General features: G+C 43.7%; 1 protein-coding gene across 2 annotated transcripts; it reads right to left on the bottom strand.

The window, feature by feature from the left end:
- Nucleotides 1-1,507: 1,507 nt before the first annotated feature.
- Nmrk1 (nicotinamide riboside kinase 1) lies at nucleotides 1,508-21,920 on the bottom strand. 2 transcript variants are annotated; one of them, NM_145497.2, is made up of 9 exons: nucleotides 21,855-21,920; nucleotides 17,794-17,857; nucleotides 14,328-14,418; nucleotides 14,002-14,050; nucleotides 12,665-12,812; nucleotides 12,462-12,533; nucleotides 11,656-11,762; nucleotides 8,798-8,881; nucleotides 1,745-2,700 (listed from the first exon to the last, which is right to left on the bottom strand). In NM_145497.2, the coding sequence occupies exons 2-9, from the start codon at nucleotides 17,820-17,822 to the stop codon at nucleotides 2,693-2,695; spliced, it is 588 nt and encodes a 195-aa protein (NP_663472.1). In that variant the 5' UTR covers nucleotides 17,823-17,857; nucleotides 21,855-21,920; the 3' UTR covers nucleotides 1,745-2,692. The 2 variants fall into 2 exon arrangements, with proteins under 2 accessions (XP_011245527.1, NP_663472.1); XM_011247225.2 differs by lacking the exons at nucleotides 17,794-17,857; nucleotides 21,855-21,920 and adding an exon at nucleotides 14,537-15,018 and having other exon boundaries at nucleotides 1,508-2,700.
- Between the last annotated feature and the right edge of the window lie 7 nt (nucleotides 21,921-21,927).

The following is a 21,927-nucleotide window of genomic DNA, read 5'->3' as shown; positions in this document are numbered from 1 at the left end:
CCCAGAGCTTGTCAATTCAGTTCACGTGTCAGACCAGAGAGCCCCTGGGATCCTCTTATCTGGGCCTCCTCAGCCCTCGGAATGCAGGTGAGCTCTGGTGCTCCAGGACTTTTTTTAATGCCAGTACTAGGAACGCTAACTTTCATGCTTCTAACAAGCACTTCTGGTTGGCGGCCTTGGCCTTTAACAGCTGAGCTGCTTCTCCAGCCCCAGTCTCGCCTTTTCAGTCTTCTGCCATGTTTAATATTAAGTACAAGTCTTCAGGCAGCACATCCTAAAGGGGTGGAAAAGGTGCAGACTTTAGCAGACTTGCTCCTTGCCACGACAGAGGAGCCAGACACCTGCTCCCGGTCCGTTTCTGGATTCGGTACGACCATTGATAAAGGGCAACTGAGATCTGAAACAGCACACAAAGCACTGGGGCTGTTCTATTTTAAATTTCGGACTTATTTTTTTACTGGCAGTAGTAAGCCAAGGCCGGTAGTTTTTTTCATACATAGTACAGTGTTTCCATTTCTAGCCTTTGCTGTTCAGAGCCTCACTGTACTTACTCCCTCACAAGGCAACCCTTCTCTCCTTATTTATCTTCAAATGCTGAAACCGAGCAAAAAGTCCAGTACAAGGAATCTCTATCAAGCAGTGACAAGGGGGAGGGGACGGCTCAGACATGCTTAAAAGGAAGTCTGAACAAACAGTATACACGAGATGTACAACCTATCTACATAAAAATGCATATTACAGGAGGGCGAGGTGGAGCACACCTTTAATCCCCACACTCAGGCGGCAGGGGCAGGTAGATATCTGTGAGTTTGAGACCAGATTGGTCTACATAGAGATCTCCAGGCCAGCCAAGGTAACATAGTGAGAGGCTCTCTCTCTCTCTCTCTCTCTCTCTCTCTCTCTCTCTCTCTCTATATATATATATATATATATATATATATATATATATATATATATACATACATACATTCATCCTAAAGACAATGAAATCCACTATGATAATAACAACACAAATGAAAGCCACTCAATTTTGACAGACATTAGGGAGGGAAGCAAGCAGAAGCTGTGACAGACATTTTCCATTCCTACTTCACCAACCGTTCTTGCTTTGTCCTGTGGCAACATGCCAAGGTAATGCTGAGTCAAGACTGGCATGAACTTGTCATTACGCCGTCCTCTGCCCAGGCCCCCACACACTGAGAAGTGACCATATGGCCCAGTTCTGACAGGGACTGAGGCCAAAGAAGGTAGATCAGAGAGGACCTTAAAGGCCACAGGGCAGATTCTGAGACTCGCCCTTTAATTAAGGATAATTAAAGTCAGTACTTTAAACAGCTTGGCCAAAACCATGTGTGTAGCTGGTAACTGGGGCCAAGGCTTTGTTTGTTTTTTATGTTGTGTACAACCCAAACACTCACTACTTATGAATGAGTGTTAGAAATAAACAAATAATGACAACTGACCAAATGAGGCAATGTAACAGTATATTTTGTATGAATTGAGAAGATCATGGTCAATTATTTTTATTATTAATAAACAATCTTCATATTTGAATTAGGGCTGCTCTAGATATATTCATAATTTTAACTCCCACATTGAACGAGGTACTAAGAAATTCCCCAGCTCACATCTGCCTGTACTTTTCTAAGAAAGGCCCTGGTTTCCTATATGATTGAAGAAACTATATGATTCTGTATTCAGAGTGTTAGCTTCAGAAAACCAAGTAAAACCTACCAAACACTTCTTTTTTTTTAGATAACATCTTTCTCTTTTATTTAATATTTATTCATTTATTATTTGTAAGTACACTGTAGCTGTCTTCAGACACTCCAGAAGAGGGCATCAGATCTCATTACAGATGGTTGTGAGCCACCATGTGGTTGCTGGGATTTGAACTCAGGACCTTTGGAAGAGCAGTCGGCACTCTTAACCGCTGAGCCATCTCACCAGCCCCCTACCAAACACTTCTATTGATATAAAAAAATCTCACAGAGACACACAGTATTTAACAATTACAAGTGAATTTATGGCTACAAGCACAAAGTCTCCAGGCTCTGCAGTAAACTGCTGACTCAGTCAATGTGAGACCATTACTTCAGGTAATGTTGCTGGTTGCAGGTGTGTGTGTGTGTGTGTGTGTGTGTGTGTGTGTGTGGCGGCATTACTATGAGACAATTTTTCAAATTATATATTATAATCAATACAAACAAAATGAAAACTGGAAAAAAACATTCTGTGTAGTATACAAGGTTCATTTTGTAGTCTTGGAGTATATGTATACATACAGAAATATACATACAAACTTGGACACACAACTATACACACAAACGCAGAAGCATACACAGCATAGCACCCATTGTTGGCCTAGACGACAATGGTCTTTTGGTGCTAGGTAACAGTCAGGAGCTCTTGGCTTTTGTTCCTATAGAGGAACTGACCCTCTGTGCATGAACTGTGCTGTGCCTCCTGCAGGGTGAGGTCAAGCCATTCTTGCTTTCAGGAGGGGTTTCTGTCTGACGGCATGGCAACACATGGCTCTGGATGTTGGGGACAATGGCACAAAAGTGAACATACAGACGAGCTGCCACTGTCCTGCAGGACATACTGCATCCCTGTAAATGTCCTTCAGAATAGCCCTTCAAGTATCTGAATCCATCCCGGGAACTTGCTGCACTCCATCTGTGTGGTGTTATCACAAACCTTAGAAATACAGAGAAAAATATGTCTTATTTGATTAGATCGTCTCATCCAAAACTGTAAACCCAAGAATGTTAATGTTTTCCCCCTTCCCTTCTCCCTCTTGCTCCAGGTCCCACTCACTCAGGCCCATAGGTTTTTTTATTTGTTTCTCATTACGGATGGTTGTGAGCCACCATGTGGTTGCTGGGCTTTGAACTCATGACCTCCGGAAGAGCAGTCAGTGCTCTTAACCACTGAGCCATCTCACCAGGCCAAGAATGTTAATTTTACAAGGATTTTTGAGGCAAAAATTCTGCTTTGTCCACGAAGAACAACATTGGATGAAATCCTCTTGTTTTAATACTTGCATCAAATTTTAAGCCTATCTGAAGAAACACCCTCAACAGTTAACGAAGGCTCATAACAGGCTCGAGTGCTGAGAATAAGCAACTACTGAGCACTCAGCTATACATAAGACATAGATAGAGAGTGCCTCCCGAGGCTCAGAGAACACTGTAGAAGAAGAGGCAGAAGGAATTAAAGAGCCAAAATATGGGGGTGGGGGTGGGGATGTGGAACACTATCTTTTGGTTTTGAAATGGCTGTTGGGCTGCTGAACTCATTGCAGCTGTGGTTTCGTAGACAGGACCTGCCCAAGATGGGGCCCGCCAGCACTCTATCATGATAAGGAGGGTCTCCTGAGGCTCCACTCCTTCTGAGGAATTATTGCAGCTAAGAGTGTCAGGGAGACGTGATATTTTCTGCAGTGGTGCAGCCACTGGTAAATTAGTTGTCTATGCTCTGCTATGCTAAGTACTCTTGGCATATGATCACTCAGCCCCGATTAAACTGAATGTAGCAAAAAGGACAGCAATGACCAACGAAGCTAACAATCAAAGTAAGCAGAGAAAACTATGTGAAAATCAGAGGCCATGCTCTGGGAAGAAGGGCTCCGTGGAAGTGTGAGGGTAAAGACAGAGGGTTGTGGGTGCTGGGGATGGCCAAGTTTGTGATATATATATGCATAGTCAGCAAGAAACGGAAAATGGGAGGGCTAGATGCCCAATAACATTTGCAATTGGTATGGGTACTTGGCTGCAGAAAAAGATAAATTCTGAAGATCAGAAGGGCATCTAAGGGCAGCTGGCTGCAGTATGGTTCCTGTTTCTGAGTGTTATCTAGACGTAGGAAGAATTATCATAACCTTCCATCCATTTAATGAAGTGGATTGATGAAGGAAGCTTAGCTGAACTGTTTGGAAATTCAAGAAAAAACCTGATGCATTCGTATTATTCAGTTTTGTCAGAGAAAACGTATCTTTTCAGGTAAAATATTTAATTACTGAAATACGTAAAATGTAAAAGTGACAGCTCTCTGGCCCAATGAGTCATGCTTCTGAGAACTTATTCCAAGAATGTAATTAAAAAAGAAAACCAACAGTATGCACATGTGTGTGTGTGTGTGTGAGAGAGAGAGAGAGAGAGAGAGAGAGAGAGAGACAGAGACAGAGACACAGAGAAACAGTCAGAGAGAGAATCAGAGATGCAGAGAAAGGCGCAGGCACGCACGATGCACCCCATGACTAGTTTTATGTCAATTTGACAGAAGCTAGAGTTACCTGAAAGGAGAAAGCCTCAATTGGGAGAATGTCTCCTTAAGATTGAGCTGCAGGCAGTAGGGCATTTTCTTAACCAGTAATTGATAGGACAGGGTCCAGCCCATTGTGGGTGGGGCCGTTCCTGGGCTAGTGGTCCCAGGTTCTATAAGAAAGCAGGCCCAGCAACCCGTAAGGAGCAAGGCAGTAAACAGCTCCCCTCCATGGCCTCTGCATCAGCTTCTCTCTCCAAGTTCCTAGCCGGCATGGGTTCCTGCTCTCACTCCTTTTGATGATGAACTGTTGTATGGAACTATGAGTGAAAATAAATCCTTTCCTCCCCAAGTTGCTTCTGGTCATCTATTTAATTACAGTAATGGTAACACTAAGACAGACTGCAACACATATAGATTTGGGGCCGGGAGAAGGTACGTATCAATAGTAACACTTGTTACAGCAGCAAGTGTCCAAAACAATTAGCAAATGACTCAGTAACGTTATGTGAACTGGGCTATTATGGCAGTATCATAGTTATAGTAATATTTGCTGAGTAGAAATTGTATTTCAAATCCAGTGTAGGAAAATACAATTACTTGATAATAAAAATTTCATTTTTTTCCATTTCTTATCCTTTTATCTGGTATCTGCTCCAGGACATCTTGGTTCTACACTAAAATATCAACTCTAAGTTTTAGATTTCACCTTGGTATGTAAAAAAAAAAGTATCTAAGCCTTTGATCTTCTAATGGCAGTGACATTTGGCTTCATTATACAATAACCTCTACAAAGCTGTATAAAACGGAACACTAAAGCCCAGAAATCACGACTGAGTCCCTGGTGTGCTCACTGCATCTTGTAAGACAGGGATTGATGTGAACACGGTTATGATTTCTTCCATGTTGCTTTTCCATAAAAATGCTTGCAATCAGTGTGTTTTTGTAATGAAAGGATAGTAAAACCTTTTAAAAGAAACTTGGAAGCTCCTGGGGCCAAGATTGCCTTGTTTGGTGCAGCTAGATTCGGTAAGGATTACCTTTCGCTTCAAGCTTCAGATTTGAATTAGGACTGAACTACACGTATAGCTTTATATAGCCTGCCCTTATTAAACGTCAATCTATTTTATTTACCTAACAGTTTAAAGACCTTGTCATGATGACGACTCTATATTCTTATAATGAAGAATTTGCTGAACAGAGTTCAAAGTGAAACAACCCAGAAGGGTCAACATCTGAGACGTTAGAACGGCCGCCCTGGCTAGCTGAGGCGCAGGGCTAAAACAGGCTGTGCTGAGGACGCTTCTGGCTGGAAGAACTCGGAAAGGTAACAGGTTACTATTAATAGCACAGTCACTCATTTGGGCAACAGAAGACTACCATAAATCTTGGGGTAGGGGGCAGGAAAAGTGAATCTGCTTCCAAGTTTTGCATCTTTTAGTATTTCTGTTATTATCTTACCTCTATCTGCTATCCAGAACAGAAACAAGATAGACTTGAGGTGAACACTTCTCACCCACCTCTAGAATCTAGTCTAGATGCAGGCAAGGAAGGTGTGTGTGTGTGTGTGTGTGTGTGTGTGTGTGAGAGAGAGAGAGAGAGAGAGAGAGAGAGAGAGAGAGAGAGAGAGAGAGAGAGAGAGAATGAGTTAGTTCCATACATGGACAGGCACTATCTTGTGGGCTTACATCACACGCTGCTACATGCCATATCTTGGCCCTTGTGGCAGATAAAAAAGAACTTGAGGTGGCATGGGAATATGACTAGAGCTCCCACTTAGATACTAAGGCCAAATTTCAATATATAACTTAGTCACTAGTAGGGAACTGGGGCTAAGTCTATTTTGGTTTGGTTTGGTTTGGTTTTTGGTTTTTTGTTTTGTTTTTTTTGAGACAGGGTTTCTCTGTATAGCCCTGGCTGTCCTGGAACTCACTCTGTAGACCAGGCTGGCCTCGAACTCAGAAATCCACCTGCCTCTGCCTCCCAAGTACTGGGACTAAAGGCGAGCGCCTGGCTTTGGTCTAAGTCTTGGCCATGACTGAGAGGACAGATACTGGTAACCAGGCACTTAAAAGACCCTGAAGCCTCTCACTGGGCCAGGAAGAGGATCTGCTCTCTCTTAAATGAGTAGTTCTGGCTCAAGGTTATCACTTATGAAAACTGAAGAGCCCTGGGCTGCATTATGGGAAACATACCTCCATCATAGTAACACATGGCATGGGTAGGAAGGCAGGGGTGGGAAGGTAGGGGAGGGAATGGGGGGGGGGTGGGATGGAAGACTTGGTATGGATTATTAGTTCTATTTATAAGAAGAAAATTTAACATGGTCCTAACATTTCCTCAAAAGGCTTCATGCCTGTGGGAAGGACTGACCTTGCAGTCAGCAACAGTCAGGGTCAATGGGCTGTCCGGATAGCTTGGATGGTTAGTGAGCGAGGAGTTGATGAGGAGAGACTCATTGTAATTCTTACCGGGTCACTGACTGTGGCCCACAGCATGTTTGTCTCATCCTAAACCTTGCTACAGTCTTTCCTGCTGTTGAGCTCTACGAGGCTTTCTCTTGAACCAGCTGACTGTGACATTTTATCTGTGTCAGCCACAGGTCTTCTCCTTTTTCTGAGACAGGGTGTCACTCTGTAGCTGAAGTTATCATTGAACTCGTGACTTCCTGCCTCCTCTAAACTAAGTGCTGTGACACAGGCATGTACCACCAGCTCAGCATAGGAATCACTTTAATTGCTTCTTAAGGATTTATTTTTTATAACACTGAATGTGGTGACACACATGCCTTGAATCCCAGCTCTAGGGCAGCAGAAGCGGGTTGGATTTCTGTGAGTTCAAGGCAAGCCTGTTCTACATAGTTCAAGGCTAGTCAGGGCTACACAGTGAGACCCTTACTTAAAATTATTATTATTTTTTTTTACTGTGTGTGTGTGTGAGAGAGAGAGAGAGAGAGAGAGAGAGGTGTACATATGCACACAGGTGCCACCAGTGGCTAGAAGAAAGTGTCAGATTTCCAGGCAGCTGTAAGCAGGAAACTGGGCTCCAGTCCTCTTCGAGAGCAGCAACAGTTCTTAGCTGCTGAGTCATTCTCTAACTCCCATTTTCATTCTTATGATTCAAATCTAGCAGCAGTTAGAGCTAGAGATTTGCCATCCCACCACGGTGTTCCTTCTTTCTTCTGGCTTTTTGTTTTTTGTTTTTTTTGTTTTTTTGTTTTTTGTTTTGATTTTTCGAGACAGGGTTTCTCTGGGTAGCCCTGGCTGTCCTGGAACTCACTCTGTAGACCAGGCTGGCCTCGAACTCAGAAATCTACCTGCCTCTGCCTCCCGAGTGCTGGGACTAAAGGCGTGCACCACCACGCCCGGCTTCTTCTGGGTTCTTTACACTTTTTCTGATCCGCTTTCTCTATAAAAAATTTTAAGAACCAAGACTCACCTGAGGGTCTTCAACCATGGCGGAGTACATGATTAAGCTATGACCAATCAATCACCTGCCATCTCTCTGGCCATAGAAATAGCTTTAGTAAGTCACGTGATCTAAGATATATCAATGCAAAACTCTTCCCTGGATCAATTTAGGTGAGTTAAGTTGGGAAATCATTTTGTAGAACACTGTTGAAGATTGCCAGGCAGTGGTGGTGCATACCTGTAATCTCAGCACTTGGGAGGCAGAGGCAGGTAGATATCTAAATTAGAAGCCAGCATGGTCTACAGACTGACTTCCAGGATGGCCAGGGATATGCAGAGAAGCCCTGTCTTGAAAACAAACAAACAATAAACAACAACAACATAAACTCCATAAAACTGTTGAAGGCTGAATATAGCCTAGCGATGCAAAGCATATGAAGGCCTGGATTTACTCCCTAGCACCACAAAACCAAACCTATATAAAATAAATCATCGTTTAGCTAGGAAGTAGTAAAGATAGCGCAGGAGTATCCAGCTCCCCAATTTATCCACTAACAACAATTGTGCTAAGGGTAAACTATCACTTCATTCTGAATGCTGACAGCCTGATTTCAAAACAAACCCCAACAGAACTGTGGCAGAGCCCTGCGGACACAGTTCTAGCCTCGTCCTCCAGCTGAGCCTAAAGTCATTGACACCTCTTGCTTTTCTTCTCACTCAGCCAGATTTGGGTGGTTTTCTCCATCGTTCAGAAATGTTGTATTTGCCAAACAGAAACTTCATGAAAATATTTGAGAGAATAAAGCCAAGGGGGAGCTCCAACTATACCAGAATCAGCATCACAAGCCCATAGGGTCAGTCTCCTGCTATGAGTTTAACATTCAAACCACTATGAGATGTAACAAAGATTAATATTTCTAAACCTAAAGCTATCTGACAAACAAAATGATCAAGATCCAGCCGGGCACCATCAGTCCATCTCTGACTCTGGGTTATTCTCGATAAATAAACCCAGTAAATGCAGTCCTTGTGAAATGTATGCACACCGTTCTTGCTATGCAATCAACTGTTGTGAATATTCTCTTTCCTCCACCACACAGTCTGACAGAAGAACACTTTACCATTTTGCTTCTCTAGTTCCTGCTTGACATCTTCATACACCTGAGAGAAGAGGTCCTCTTCAGACCTTGTTCCATCCAGGTAAACTGAAAAGTGAGAAATAGCAGATCAAATGTTGACAGGCTTAGTAGTAAAGGATGCTCTGGCATTTCTGTAATCACCAATAGCCTCCACCTAGGAGCCCAGGATTATGGCCTAAGGAGGGAAGGAGGGAGGGAAGGAATGAAAACAAAGAGAGAGGTTATATGTTGTGCCTATGGCACACGGTGTACCCATTTCTTCTGCTTTGTGACATTCCCTCCCAGAGGGAGAAAGGAGGATTGTAAGACTCCAAACTAGGGCTGGAGAGATGGCTCAGTGGTTAAGAGCACTGACTGCTCTTCTGAAGGTCCCGAGTTCAAATCCCAGCAACTACATGGTGGCTCACAACCATTAATAATGAGATCTGATGCTCTCTTCTGGTGTGTGTGAAGACAGCTACAGTGTACTTATATACAATAAATGAATTTAAAAAAAGGTTTAAAAAAAAAGACTCCAAAGTAAATGAACTTATTAGCTCATTGAACTCCTGAGAGTTAGATTCACAAAAATCCTTCCAGAGGTTGCATTAGCCGTATCAACTGCTGGGGACAGAAGACTCTCACATGCCCAGAGCAGCCAGAAGGTTGTACGGGCAGCTGTAGGGATGCCGCTTTTGTGAGGCATCACCATGGTGAGGTAGGCTTTTTGGTGATGCAGCGGCCTCTGAGTCACCACACTCTTATCTTTAACTCCAATAAACTCACTGGTTCACTAAGCCAGACACGGGACAGTGTACTTGGTTTGTCATTGGTGCCTGACTGTCACATGATAGCACGTCAAGAGGCCCAAAGAGGAGCAATTCCCCAACTGGGATCAACTGTGACACTTTTAAAACTGTGTGTCAGTCTTGACTCTTATCACACACTACCGAGACCAGAAGATATGTCTTTTTAATAAAATTCACACAAATACTTTTGGAGAAAAAGAAGTTACCTGGGTTAAAGAGAAAAGGGCCCTCTAGTTATAATAAAGCAAGGATAAGGAGGTCTGAAGAGGATTTGCCTGTTGGGAGGTGTAAGGGGCTTAGCAGCAGGGGAAGGAACAGCCTGGGAGAAGATATTTTGGAGAAGCGCTGTGCCCTGATGTCTCTTTAGATTTTATCCCCAAAAGCTGGAAACCATGGACCAATTGCATTTAAACAGGATGTCTGAATTTTCTTGTGATAAAACACTCTAACCGAAAACAGCTTGGGGAATAAAGTGTTTGTTTGACTTATGCTTCTCGATCACACTTCATTGCGGAAAGTCAGACAGGAACACAGGGTACCTGTCACAGGAACGCTAGAGGAACGCTGTTCACTGGCTTGCTCTCTGGCCCTCTCAGTTAGATTTCCTATACATCCCAGGCCCACCTGCCGAGGGTGACAAGCTCATTATGAAAGAGACCCTCCCACACCAACCATCAGGCAAGACAATTGGTCACAGAAGTGGCCACAGGCTGATATGCTCTAGGCAATAATTCAGTTGAGCCTCCCTCAGAAGACTCTACTGTGAAGTTGACAGCTGACATTAACTAGGACATAGGGCAAGGACAAAGCTAGACTTGCAGTTTACATGAAGGAAGTAAAGGATGTGTCTCCTGTATAGCACAGTAGCTGCTGGTGTAGGCATAACCCAGAAATAGTGCTGAGACGGACTCTGTGACCTTTCTGCACATATCAGAACAAAGCTGTCTTCCCTGGAGGCCAACAGGCTCTTTCTCCTATGGATGAATCCCCTTTGTTCTGAAAACTATGCCAGTCTGATTCCTCTGCCCTGTCCAGGAGACTTATTCCACCATCTCTCCACACGAGCACTCTGTTCCAGGGATAGTCTCTTAGCCCAGGTCCAAGTATTCATATTGCCTCCAAATCTGTACATTGTCTGTAAGGGGCCTCAATCTTATTTCCTTCAAAACATATATGTAGTCCTTGCTCGCATATCTACAACCCCTCCACAGTTTCCCCCTAAAGTAACACCTGTTGGTTCCTGGAGTGTCCGTCATCTTTAACACCCCCAGTCCCATTTCTACTGATTACTTGTGTTCAGTACAGTGACTTCTAATCTACCCTCCAGATCTCAAGAGATCTTACTGAAAAGATTATGTGCCAACCACGACCATGTTTCAAGCCTCTCTGTAGAGAGCTTCCTAATTCTCTTTGGATATCCTGTTGGCATCAGAGGGCCTGGCCCTTGCCTGTATCATCATGGTCAGCAGCAGCACACCCTTTCCTTGCTCTTCTCTACTGCAAACGCAACAGCCTCTTTCAGGTACTACACATGCCTTTCTGTTCCTAGGTCTTTTCTAGGTTCTTTCTGGATGACAGTCATTCTCCCTAACTTAATTTTCTCCACCTCAGTCCAGTTGAACTCATATGAGTTTGGTTACAAGGAGCTTTCTCGAGGAACTTGGAGGTGGGCAGTCTGCTGGCTACCTAATATCAGTGCTTACCCAAGAAAAAGATGTTTGTAAAACTCACACTTTTAATAGCCTTTTGCCATGATATCACTGCTGGGGAGAGTAGAGACTGGGTCTGCCTTGCTTCCCTTCCATCTCAATGGGCAACATTCAGGCAGGGATGGTTCAATGAACGATCGATCATTTGGAATCGGACAAGCTTAACAAAAACTGCCAGTTGAAAAAGAAACCAGCAAGAACCAGTTGCAGGAGAGGAGAAGCTGGGGAGTACCTGAGCACCTCTTTAAAAACTCCTAAAGAGAAGTGTTTTCCAAGAAATCTTTCCTGTACTTTGATGTAAAAATAAGACCCTAAAGGCCTTAAAGGGGAGAGAGGGACTTACCAATGTCCCAGGTGATGGAGCTCATTTCCTGTCTGTGCTTTAGGTACATGGGCCACACGTGGCCATCGAAGTACCCTGGAGGGTCTGGAGGCTCATATACTCTGGTACTGGAAAAACATACAGGAAACAGGTTATGATTGACAAAGTAAATAGATCACTGGTCAAGAGAATGTGAACATCATTCAGGTTAAATCTAAAGAGGAATTCAGACCACTTGTTTTAGCCTCTATTGTAGTGAGAAAGGGAGAAAATATGGCTTTAGTTCCAAACCTATCTAAAACATAGTCCTGCAATTCACTACCTCATAATTATCTTTTTTCTGCCTCTTGAGTCTTATAAAAGAATTATGGGATGAGTACAAGAGGAAATAAGGAGAGAGATACTGAGAGGCTGGCACACTCTCCTATCCAGCTGGTGTTCTCTGCAGCTAGAGCAGACCATGCCATGAAGGGTGAGGGACAAGGAGCTGACGGGATGCCATCCCGTCTTTCCTGTACTTTGATGTGAATGAGAAGTAAAAGGCTTCAAGGGGGAAAGGCACTTAACAATCTCCCCGGTGACAGTGTTCATTTCTTACCGGTGCTTTAGGTACATGGGCCACATGTGGTCATCCAAGTACCCCGGGGGGCTGACAGGATGACACTGGCCCTTTTTCTTAGAGAAGTTACTGTATGCTACCCAATGTGAGAAGCATTTATAGAAAAGTATTTGATTTCTGGATTAAGACTTTTCAATAATGGCACTTTTCTTGTTTTCCCTGTATTTCATCTTTGGAATTACAATGCAGAGACAGTCCCCGGACGTACCTCCTTCTCCTCTTACATTCTTCATATGGAACGGTCAGGAAGTAACTTCTGTTCCATATGGTGTCCAGAGGCCTACGATGACACCACATTCAGGCCACAAGGCTCTCTCCCTCCTCCACACCAGCATCCGTCCTCCTCCCACCCCCACAGCCCTCCTCCACCCCCACATTCCTTCAAGTTGGTATTGCAGTAGGAAGGCTTACTTATAATTAAAGAGAAGGAAACCTTCAATAATTAAAATGGGAACCCCTTGAGCACTTTCCAAGGCTGCTGGTCCCGCAGAGCTTCCTGGGTTTTCCATCCAACAGGAAACTGCTGACATCATTTTTTCCATATTTAGCGCTTCAAGCACTGAGGAAAACATAAAACACATGGAATTAATATACCAAACTTTTTCTGGGGGGTGGGGGGGAGATGGCTTTTGTGATAAGCATCTCCAGGGCTCTGTACATGTATGATATGAGAGCAGTTTATTATCCTTCAAGGTATCTAATACTAAATACCTTAAATGCTCAATTAAAACACTGAGAGAGAGAGAGAGAGAGAGATTTAAGTTGTATGTCTAAGGCAGTTTTATTATGGAAAAATAATGATGTACAAATATAAAATACAATGAATAGCATGCTGCTATTTCTAGCTATATTTTTTTACACTGATGTATTTACTGTGTATGTGTGGAGGTTAGAGGTCATCTTGAGGGATTCAGTTCTGTCCTTCTACCATGGGCGTCCCAAGGATGTAGCTCAGGCTGTTAGACTTGGGTAAGCGCCTTTTCTGAGTTCTCTCACTCACCCTCCAGCCTTGGCTACCATAACCTCATGGCTGACTACCACACCAACTCCTTCCTGATATTGAAAAATTAAAAATCTATGGTACTAGAAATTGAACCCAGGATTTTCTGGTTTTTAGGCAAGCACTCAACCACCGAACTACATCTCCAGCCAGATCCTTGAAAATAAAAATTAAATTAGGTCTGGAGAGATGGCTTAGTGGCCAAGAGTACCCAGTGCTCTTCAAGAAGACTCAGATCAATTCCTAGTACCCACATGGTGGCTCACAACTGCCTCGAACTCCAATTTTGGAACACAGAATGTCTATAGATACATTTGAAAGATAAATAACATATACTGTATTTGGAAAGTAGTTACTATTTTTAATATTATTAAATGAAAAGCTCTTCATTTTCTATGTTTATGGATGTTTTGCCTGCATGTATGTGGGTGCACGTGGGTGCAGTGTCCACAGAGGACAGAAGAAAGCACGTGTATAATGTGTTAGGATATGTGTGTGTGCACGGCCACAGCATCCTTATGGAGACCAGGGGTAACTTTGTGGAGTCAGTGTCTCCTTCCACCTTTCCAAAGGTTCTAGGAAATCAAACTCAGGTTGTCAGGCTTGCGTGACAAGTGCTTCTACCCATGGCGCCTTCTGCCCTCCCTATTTAAACATTTAACATTATGTTAACAGAGAGAGAAGTTGTTTGGATTTGAAAAAGAAAATGAATATAACCTCATATTATTCAACATGTGGCTGTACTTACCATCATACTGCAAAAAACCATTTTCATCTATGTCTATCTCAGACTCTGGCTGGAAAAAAATTTAAAAAAATCCATCAAGACACTATGGAGTGAAGAAATGGTGCAATTATACAATTAAGAAGTTAAGACTTTAAGAAATGTCTTGGAATAGGAGGACCAAGCTCAGAGGTGGTCACTGACAGATGGTGCCCTCTAGTGGGCAGGTAACACTATGGCACCCAGTATATTCTCCCCAAATAGCTTTTGGCTATAATTTACTTAACTTTGTCGTGAAAGCTTTTTGTTTGTGTGTGTTCAACAAGTTATCTAAGAACCTTCATAGATACCTTGAAGAAGTCATCCTGAGATATGACGCTGCAGTTGGGAAGGTGCTTCTGCAAGCTCTTAGCCAGTGTCGTCTTCCCTCCGTTTGTCACACTGAGCCAAGAAAAACCACCAGGTCCAAGAAGACATTAGGGAACATGGACTATTGTTAAACGATGTTTTTAAAAAAGGCTATTTAAAACAATATTTACTGCTTGGGGAAAACACTCACTTCCACAGACCATGTTTTGTTTTGCAGGTGAAATCACAGGTTTGAGAGAGACCCTGGCCTCACAGCAAAAGAAGCAAAGGACGGAGAGAGAGAGGTCACTGAACTGGATACCAAAACTTCAAAATACAGACACTGTCAGGACACACAGTCATGTTTTGACTGTCAAAATAGCTCGGGCTCAATATGCACACCAGAGAACATCCTGCTTCCCCTTTCTGCAGGCTTCTAGAACTGCCCACAGCCACAGTGATTGTTTCAACCACGTAGGAAAAAGGAGGAATGGCTTATTAGAAGCCCGGCTGTCCATGAACCCACATTTCCTGGGCCATGCCTCTCCCTCCCCTCCCCCTCTCTGTGACTGGGCCCAGGTGGAGGCCCACTGTTACTCTTGCCCTCAGGTCAGTGTTTGTTGCCTCTGGCTGGCCGGTGACATCTGGAGATGCAGGTGCCTGATAGAGTTGTGTGTCCTGTTTCCGGCTCTCCTGCATGGGGAGGGGTAGGCATTTCTCTAGTTAATCTTTCTTTTCTCTTTGGGTTTTTCTTCTGAAACAGTAGTCATGTTGCCCTTATTGACCCACTTGGGTAGCTAGCTCAGGCTGCCCTTGAACTTACAGCAGACCGTTGGTCGGAACCTCCTGAGTACTGAGGTTACAGGTATCAGTCACCGTGCCTGGCTTATGCTATCATTTTTTTTTGGAAGAGGTGATTAGCTCAGAGCTCAGTCACATGCAAAGAATTCTATGAAAGAATTCAGGGTCATTGTGAAGTTGAAAGAGATTATATCACCTTCACTAAATTCTAGCAGGATATCAGCAGCTTCTTTTATTGTACGTAATAGACTACAGTTGTGACAGTGCTTGGATTTGGACATCCACAAGAACCGCACGCTGAGCTAGAAGTGGGCCGATGAAGCATCACCAGTGCTCGTTATTGTTTCAAACTTACATATGTTGTTTATTACTCTGCAATGATCTATCACAAGCTCACAGATTTGCTTGTAGAGGCTTTATGGCCGTATACTAATAAGTTGACTTTCTTTGAATTCCCGTGTTTTATTTTGTGCCCTTAAAGTCACCCTGAACACAGATCAAGATTTTTCACCACACACCAAATGTCTGTAGCATAAACGTCCTGACTGTACATCCACTGGCAAGAACCTGTGATGAGTTCTGGCTGAGATCAGCACCACACCTAGAGAGGGATACATTCATCAGAAGGACTTGTGGTGAGGCACGTGGCTTTAATCCTAGTACTCAGGAGCCAGGGGCAGGTAGATCTTTTGTTAGTTTAAAGCCACCCTGGTCTACACAGTGAGTTCCGGGCCAGCAAGGGCTACATACGAAGACCTTGCCTATGTTTAAACCAAAAAGAAATCACAAACCATCAGAAAGATCCATCCTACCAAACAATAAAAACAACAAAACCTAAAGAATGTTTACTGTATATAAATTATCATGTATATACCGTATTATATCTGTGAATATATTCATTAATAAGACTGTCCATTTGTCCTTACAATACACACGTGGTAGGATATGGGGGTGTTAATCTGTATACTGAGAACCTTCTATTCTTTAAGAAAAATGTGACCCTTTCTCCTTTAAGAAAAATATCTATAGACCATGCCAGAAGTCCATATTCAAGAGGCCAAGCTTTTGTTTAAAAGGATGCAACTTCACTATGGTCTGAGCAATCTGGCAAGAAAAATATGTCATTTCTTACACTTATTCTTTTAAGATCATATAACTGAATCGGCGATAGATAGAGCCCTTCCCATTGATTCAGCAGAAGCCCCAGAGAGAAATCCTGCAGGGCCGCACGGACTGGGAAAGAGTTTCATCACAGAGCTCAGAACCTGCAATCCATACTTGGAATGTAAGCATCCCGGGTCGGAAGACGCCTCAGGACCCTCAGGACCCCTCCTTTCCCTTCAGCGAGCTCACAACCTCCCTCCCACAAGCTCTCCTGCCCCAGGGAAGAGAGCCAGAGGATGACCTTAGGATCTGAGGGAGAGCAGCGAGGGTACACAATGCTTTCCCTTCCTTGTTTCCGAGTAAATGCACAGAGATCCTCTTTTTTTTTTTTTTTTTTTTTTTTTTAACATGCAAGGTAATAAGAGGGTGCCGAAGCCCAGGTGAAAGCTAAAACCAATGTTACACTTAATCAAACAAGATATGAATTCTTCCATAACAGGGTGATATTAATCCCCCCATATCCCAGCTGAGGAAAGGGAGGCCTAGGAGACTGCTTACTGCTGGAGTGGGAAGCAACGTTTAACTCTAGCAGGGGTCTTTTTAACACAAGGATTAATTGGATAGATGTGTGCAAGGAGAGTTAGAAGGTTATAGGGCAGTGATGGCCTACTATAGGAGGGTAGCACTGAGCGTGAAATGAGGGGCAGGACAAGGGTGGTCCTGCAGAGCGACAAAGACAGCCTCGGATCTGGGTGGATGGGAGCCACAATGAGGCACGCTGTGCTGCTCAGCTCGCTCTTCATTTGCCCTGCCTGATGCTGGGGTTAGAACCTAGGACCTTCCCCATGCAGGCAAATGCTCTGCTACCCAACTAGCCCCAGATCCACCTGAGTCCTAATTGATTCCTGTATTTCACAACTGAGCATCTCCCTCAAATTACCTTTTTAGTATTTCAAAAGTTTCCTCAATAAGACACAACGGAGTTTTGTCAATATGACACATGTGAAGAATGACAGACACAGTCTGCCAGCAAGATAAATAGTATCTTTCCAATAGCTGTTGATGTCACATTGGTACATCAGCCTCTGGTGCCACAGGTCACCACAATTTAGAATGCTTGTGACAGTGGGATACTCGGATTCTATCACACCAGAGCAACACAAACTAGCCTAGCCAAATAGCACACCTGGTTACCCTAAGGGTGGGGGGAAGAGGACTAGATGTAGGGAAGTCTGTATTCCTCATTTCAAAAGCTGGCCATAGAAAACAGAAGGGAGCGATTTGTTTTCCTTACACCATGCCAGAACACCCACATAAGAAATGATAATCACCCCCTGCCAAAGGAACGACCAATCAGGCCTCAGCTCCAGTGTCAGCTCCTGAAAATAAATGGAAATACTGCTGACCCTACCTCTTCCTTCCCTGGGAAATCCTGGCCCTCCTCACTGGCAGCACTCTGCCTAGGACTTGGGGCTCCCCACAGCTTTCTCTCCCATGTCCACTTGAAAAACCATCTGGCCATCTGGAGCATCTCATCCAGCTGTTTATAGAGGAATTACTCACCCACCAATTCCAATGACAAATCTCTTCATAACTGGCTTTGGAAATCACACCTTCCTAATATATCCTAAAATATATAGAGATAAAATAAAGTCAGTGTCTTTAGTGGTCTACAGTTAGTCCTGAGAAGAAGTAACAGCTCACAGGGAGGGGATCGGTGGTTTCAAGCCTACATTACCCACACTGCTGGCAATAGCTGATGCTTTCTTAGGATCTGTTAACTAATGTTATGCCTGTGTGAACCATTTTCTTGGGTCACCTTGTGAAAGGTATTCTTAGTTATCACCTTGACTACATCAAGAATGAACTAAAACTAAAGGAACTGGGTACACCTGTGAGGGACTTTTTAATCATTTGAAGAAGTGGGAAGACTCTCTTATTAGGGTTTTACTGCTGTTAAGAGATACCATGACCAAGGCAACTCTTATAAAGGACAACATTTAATTGGGGCTGGCTTACAGATTCAGAGGTTCAGTCCATTATCATCAAGGCAGAAGCATGGCACCATCCAGGAAGGCATGGTGCAAGAGGAGCTGAGTTCTACATCTTCATCTGAATGCTGCTAGTGGAAGGCTCCCTTCTAGGCAGCTAGCAATAGGTTATTAAAGCCCACACCCACAGTGACATACCTACTCTAACCAGGCCACACCTCCTAATAGTGCCATTCTCATGCCCAAGCACATACAAACCATCACAGAAGACCCACTTTTAATCTGGATCTCCTGAAGTAGGAAGAAACACCTTATGTTGACAGCCTATATAATGACCATGGACAAAGGACACCTGCTGTCTTTGCCTGCTTGCTCTCACTCTTGCTAGCAAGTTCTTTCCATCACTGGCATTAGAATTTGCTACTGTGGGATTCTGGCATACACTGAAGACCAGACGAGACATCCAACCTCATGGGCTGAGCGAGTACTGAATTCTTGAAGTCACTCTAATAAATCTCTCCATCTCCGTCTCTCTCTCTCTCTCTCTCACACACTACACACATACACATGCACAAATACGCAAATACATATATATTTTTTTCCCTGTAAGTTCTGTTCCTTTAGAGAAGTCTGACTAATATATGCCCTTCCTACTTTCTAAGTAATAGAAGGTACAGCTGCCAGTGGAAGAGGCAAACAAAAGTCACTTTCTCATTCTCTTCTTCTCTCCATCCCCCTCACCCCCACACACAAAAGCTTACCCTGGTATATTAGATCAATTAAGTGAACATCATCCTATCATAAGGACAGGCTATGAAGCACTTCATTATCAAGACCACAGAAAGGATGGTAATTGTATGCTAGCTTATCAGGCTCTGATGGATAATCTGTGTCATTCCTATTGATGCATTATTGAAGAGCCATGCATTTGCTGTGTACAGTTAATGGAAAATACTGGTCCCCTTCCTACTTGACATATCTATGCATACACTTCAGGATACTGCTTCAATTACACAGGATGAAGTAATGTGGTTGTGACACTAGACTTGAAGGGTTTCTCTGTGTGGGAACTCTAGCAATTCAGAGGGGAGGAATGGGATGGAAGAACCTTATCATAACATCCCTTAAGTAAGGGGCAGAAACTCCCATAGCCAAATACAAGGAAGCGGAAGGCTGTGTTTTTTCTTTCAAATCAAAGCAGCATTCCCCTCTCCCCATCAGCCTGATGACCCGAGATGCTGATGCTGCTGCTGCTGCTGCTGCTGCTGCTGCTGCTGCTGCTGCTGCTACTGCTACTACTACTACTACTACTACTACTACTACTACTACTACTAGAGTTCTACTACTACTACTATTAGAGTTCCTTGCTACTACTACTACTATTAGAGTTCTACTACTACTACTATTAGAGTTCCTTGCTGCCCTGAGTTCAATCCCCAGAACTGACATGGAAGGAGAAAACCAATTCTTCCAAGCTGTTCGGGTGAATTCTGGACCTATCTCACCAAGAACCAGCAGGTGATGTGAGAAGGGTGGAGAACTGGGCCATGCAGAAACACGGCTTGTGCCAGGCTGAGTGCCCAGTGGAGCAGTGAGCGGCCTACTAATTCCCAGAGTTGTCCATCCAAAAACTGTGTTGGATTCACAAGACATTCATTCCAGGTTCAGACATGGCACTATAAACATCTGTATCATTCTATTTTATTATATATTAGAGCCTCCTTAAACATGGTTTCAAAACCAAATGTTGAGCAAGTTGTCATGCTTCATATATGTGCTAGAGGGTTTTTGTTTCATTGTTTTAGAGGCCTTTCATGCGGGTCAGCCTAGCCTTAAAGTCTTAAAGAACAATCATATACTGCACCTCTGGTCTCTACTCTCTGCCACAGAGTGGTGGGATTGCAGGTGTGTGTCTGTACACCTGGCTTGCAGCAGAGATGTTGTGAAGCACACACAACTCAGAGCCAAGACAAACTGTACATCTTAATGTCTCTGGAGAGACCACCTTTTGGACCTTTCAGAGTCTTGAAGTCAGGGTATCCTGTCAGCTTGAATCCTGTGGGATATTTATGCAGTGTCTTCTTGGCCGCTAGTATCCTTTCCACAGAGAGGGAGAAGAACAAGATGGGAGAGGAGCAAACCTTAAATGAGCCATTTATCTTTTTCACACTTACTTATCATTCTTATTTGTTATATTATTTATCTGTTGAGACAGAATCTCACTATGCAGAGTCCAGGCTGGTCAGGAACTTGCCACACAGCCACGGCTGCCTCTGTGGCAAAGCTACCTTCCTAAAAGTACTGGGATCATAGGCAAGCCTCGCCAAGACTGGCTCATACGCAGAATTGTTTAAAACTATCTTTGATTTAATCCCAGTGAAATGTTAAATCTTCTTCATAGTTGGCTTATGTTTATATTCAATCTATTCCACTCTGAACAGAGACTTCTAAAGCACAGAATGATTCCCAGGAGGATGGGAAGAGTCAGCAGGCGGCAAGAACTCCACCATCAATCAAATCTGAGAAACACAAGAGCAAACACACATGCTCTTCAGATGACTTCAAGGCCCAGGTTTCAGGACTTCCGTGAGGTTCAGGCTACAGTTATCTGGATACGCTCCCATGAATAGGACTAATTTCAACTTTGAACCCTTTTGGTAAGCAGAAATCCCCCACAGGTAGAGTTCCTGGTAAGCAAGGCCTGGGGGCATAGCCATGACCAAGCTCCTGCTAACCTTTGCCCCTTGAAGTTTCAGTCACTTTTTTCCCCGTAAATTAACCTTCAATAGACATGTTGAAGGTCCATTTTGTGGAGGTTCTTTTTTAAAAAGTTGCTTTCTTACATTTGTATCTAGGTTGCGGTGCATGTGTGTGGGCAGGTGCATGCCATGGTTCACCACAGAACACATGCTCAGGTCATAGGTCTCCTGGGAGTTCTCTTTCCAAAGTGTGGGTGCTAGAGGCTGAACTCTGCTCATCAGGTTTGGCAGCAGGGGCAGCTGGACCATTGTGCTGACCCTGTAGTTTCTTACATAACCAGTATTTTCATTTTTATTACCCCTAATATACAATAGGCATATAATATTGACTGTGACATTGTGAGTTTACTTATGTGTGAACATAAACTCTCGTGTTGGGCAACTTGTATAAAGTACCAGCCAGTAGTATAGTTTTGACTTCGCGGGTAACTATTCAACTCTGAAATTGTAATAAGAAAGCCAATGCATAAGCAAACGAGCATGCTGTGTTCTAATAAAATTTTATGGTCACGGAAATCTAAGTTTCCCCTAACTTTCGTGTGCCACAAAATACTATGCTTTTGTCTCAGCTATTTAAAAAACGCCAAAAGCACTGTTAGAAGTCTTTATAAAAGCCAGGCAGCAAGTGGGTTGGAGTTTGTTAACCAGATGCTGTAGAAAAAGCTGTCCTGTCCCGTGGGGGATCAAGACCCGATTCTCCAGCTAGCAAATGTGGGGTCTCCTACAGCTAGCAGTGTCTAGTTGCTTTTTAGGAGCATCTAAGTCCCACCGCGGTTTCCCTAGACACGATCAGGTTCCTGGTACATACAGCGAAGGAGACTCTTGAAGATTCCCAGGCCTCGCCGTGTGTACGCAGCAGGCAGTGGGTACTCACCGAAGCGGGTTCGAATCCTTCCCAGCAGGGTCGCAGAGCAAGCTTCAAGAGCGTTTCATGCCTACCACTGCCC

This window comes from Mus musculus, chromosome 19 (assembly GCF_000001635.26).
Source record: "Mus musculus strain C57BL/6J chromosome 19, GRCm38.p6 C57BL/6J".
Lineage (NCBI taxonomy): Eukaryota > Metazoa > Chordata > Mammalia > Rodentia > Muridae > Mus > Mus musculus.
The sequence above is the reverse complement of the archived record's forward strand: the minus strand, read 5'-3'. Positions and strand labels throughout refer to the sequence as shown.

Coding starts and splice junctions, on each gene's coding strand:
- Nmrk1 (NM_145497.2), bottom strand. CDS start 17,822: ATGAAGAGATTTGTCATTGGAATTGGTGG. Junction 12,813..14,001: donor TGGTTTTTTGCAGTATGATG/GTAAGTACAGCC, acceptor TGTTTTCCTCAG/TGCTTGAAGCGCTAAATATG. Junction 12,534..12,664: donor TTCCTTCTCTTTAATTATAA/GTAAGCCTTCCT, acceptor GTGTCATCGTAG/GCCTCTGGACACCATATGGA.